The 3085-nt window shown below is 39.6% G+C and overlaps 1 protein-coding gene across 4 annotated transcripts in view; it reads left to right on the top strand.

The window, feature by feature from the left end:
• UBXN4 (UBX domain protein 4) overlaps positions 1-3085 on the top strand; it is a 49688-nt gene that overhangs the window by 24569 nt on the left and 22034 nt on the right. For all 4 annotated transcript variants that reach the window (XM_012727651.1, XM_012727654.1, XM_004674692.2 and 1 more), the window contains exons 8-9: positions 236-400; positions 2809-2936. In XM_012727651.1, coding sequence (XP_012583105.1) covers positions 236-400; positions 2809-2936 — 293 coding nt within the window. The remainder of the gene's footprint in view (positions 1-235; positions 401-2808; positions 2937-3085) is intronic.

The following is a 3085-nucleotide window of genomic DNA, read 5'->3' as shown; positions in this document are numbered from 1 at the left end:
AAGCTCCATGTTTAGCAGTTTGAGGAACCTCCAAACAGTTTTCCATAGTGGTTGTACTAGTTTTCATTCCCACCAGCAGTGCAGGAGAGTTCTGCTAGACTTTTAGATTTTCTGAAGTTGTTTCATTCTGTTAGATGCACCCTACAAACCTGTTATCCCTACTTGCAAAATAATATCATATACATATTATTTAATTGTGCTTTTGTATTATAAAAATACCTTTTCTTTAATTCAGAAGGAAATAAAGAAAGAAATTGAGAGGAGAAAAACTGGAAAAGAAATGTTGGATTATAAAAGGAAGCAAGAAGAAGAACTAACAAAAAGAATGTTGGAGGAAAGAAACCGAGAAAAGGCAGAAGACAGGGCAGCTCGAGAGCGTATTAAACAGCAGATTGCATTGGTGAGTATTAAATTTTTTTTTTAAGATTTTTTTTTTAAAGATTCATACTGTTTTTGAAATTTTTTCACACACAGTAATTTTGATTTGCTAACCTATAAAATACAGTAGATTTTAGATTTAGTACCAGTTCTTAGCTTCTTTTATTGAAAATTATAATTGAATTAAAATATGCTTAAGATTAAAGTTGATAAGATTTTTTACAAAGTAATTTTTGTTATGAATTTTAACAGTACAGGCATACCTCATTTTATTGTATTTCACTGTATTGTGTTATGCAGGTAATGTGTTTCTTCTTTTTTTTTATATTTATGCATACAGAACTGAGTTATAGGCCAGATGTGCAGGAACAATGAGAGGATTCATCAGAGACAGTAGAGAGCAGAACAGGCAGATCAACAAAGTACACTGCTCAGGGGAACAGTGGGCGAGACAGGAGAGGTTTGCAGAGCTATATTGGTAACCTCCCTGGTTGGGGGTCAAACTCATGCAGAGGCAGCTGTGGCTAACTTTGCAGTGTTTTGCTTTAACCCATTGTGCCACAAGGAAGGGCTGGATAATGCATTTTTTTTTTTTTTAAGATTTATTTATTTGTGCATACAGAACTGGGGTACAGACCAGAGGTTCAGGGGCAGCGAGAGGCTTCACCAGAGATAGAGTGGGGAGCAGAACAGGTAGATGGACGAAGAACACTGCTGAGGGGAGCAGCGGGCGGGCCAGGAGAGGTCTGCCGCACCATGTGGTCACCACCAGGGCGGGTGGGGATCGAACTCATGCGGATTGAACTCATGCAGAAGTGGCTTTAGCTTCTTAGTGCTGTGCTTTAACTACCACTTCGCCACCATGGAGGGCCCAATTATGCATTTTTTACAAAATGGTGTGTTGCAGAAAGATGATGACTTCAAAGGCACAGAATGATTAGCATTTTTTTAAACTTTTTTTTAAGATTTATTTATTTATGTATACAGAACTGTGGTACAGGCCAGAGGTGCAGGGGCGGTGAGAGGATTCACCAGAGACAGTGGGAGCAGAACAGGCTGACTGATGAAGTACACTGCTGAGGGGAGCAGTGGGTGAGTCAGGAGAGATCTGCTGCACCATGTGTACCACCTCCAGGGCGGGGATCGAACTTATGCTGAAGTGGCTTTAGTTTCTTAGTGCTGTGCTTTAAACCCACTGCACCACCAGGGAGGGCCTGATTAGCATTTTTTTAACAAACTTTTTTTGGTAAGGTGTGCATATTGCTTATTTATATATAATGCTATTTCATTTTATTAGATTGTATTGTAAATATAACTTTTAAATGCACCGAGAAACAAAATATTTTGTGACTTACTTTATCACAATGTTCTGTCTATTGTGGTGATCTGGAACTGAGCCTGTAGTATCTCTAACGTGTGTCTGTAGTAAAAAGGTAGTTTTCAAAGATTTCCTAGGAGAGAAGCTAAAAATTTGTTACGGCAATCTCATTTAGACACAAGCAAGCTTTGTTATAGTTGGTTTATTTCCTTAATGGACAGTCTTTTTTGGGACGTTCAAAGGATTCAGACACATCAAGATAGAAGAGTAAGATGGCCTTACAGTAATGACTTTAAGAATTGAATAGTTGTAGTAGATATGAAAATTATGCCTGCTTTATATGTTTTTTTATTAAAAAAAGTATTGAGTATTAATTATATGATAGACATTGATCCATGCTCTCAAGATACAGTAAATAAAGTCCTTTATTTAATAAAAATTCTGGTCCCTGACAGTTGATAGAAATAAAAATTATCAGATCCAAAATGAGTTCATGTCTGGTTTTAAGAAATTTCATATGGGCCTCCCTTGTGGCACAGCACTGTCTCCAGCCACTGCAGCATGAGTTAGATTCCTGGCTAGAGAGCTAACCCACATGGTGCAGCAGACCTCTCCTGTCTTGCCCACTGCTCCTAATAGCAGTGTGTTTCAATAGAACTGCCTGTTCTGCATCCTGCTCTGTCTCTGGTGAATCCTCTCACCCCCTACATCTCTGGCCTAGACCCCAGTTCTTGTATGCATAAGTAAATAAAAAATAGTTTAAGATTTATGTATTTATGCATACAGAACTGGGGTGCAGGGCAGTTGAGAGACTTTACCACAGAGTGGGGAGCAGAATAGGCAGATCAGCAAAGTTACACTGCTGAGGGGAGCAGCCGGCAAGTCAGGAGAGGTCTGCCATGCCATGTGGATCACCTCTGGGGCTGGGGATTGAGCTTGTACTGAAGCAGCTGTGGCTCACCTGCAGTGCTGCATCCTAACCCATTGTGCCACCAGGGAGGGCCCCCCAAAAAATAGATCTTTTTTTTTTTTTTTAAGGAAATTTCATGTTACTGTGTTTTGTTTGTGAATAGATCATCCATGTAACATAATGTCAAATGACTGTTTTAAAGGACCGTGCAGAGAGGGCTGCTCGTTTTGCGAAGACAAAGGAAGAAGTAGAAGCTGCCAAAGCTGCTGCCTTGCAGGCCAAACAGGCAGAAATGGAAATAAAGAGGGACTCAGCTGCAAAAAGACGAAGGTACTTTATTTTATACCATATGTGTACATGGCAGCTGAGGAGACTAGTTATGCATTTTTTTTTTTAAAGATTTATTTATTTATTCATACAGAACTGGGGTACAGGCCAGAGATGTGGAGGGTGAGAGGATTCACCAGGAACAGAGTGGG

Source organism: Condylura cristata, unplaced genomic scaffold, assembly GCF_000260355.1.
Source record: "Condylura cristata isolate star-nosed mole 26May11 unplaced genomic scaffold, ConCri1.0 scaffold00002, whole genome shotgun sequence".
Classification (NCBI taxonomy): domain Eukaryota; kingdom Metazoa; phylum Chordata; class Mammalia; order Eulipotyphla; family Talpidae; genus Condylura; species Condylura cristata.
The sequence above is the reverse complement of the archived record's forward strand: the minus strand, read 5'-3'. Positions and strand labels throughout refer to the sequence as shown.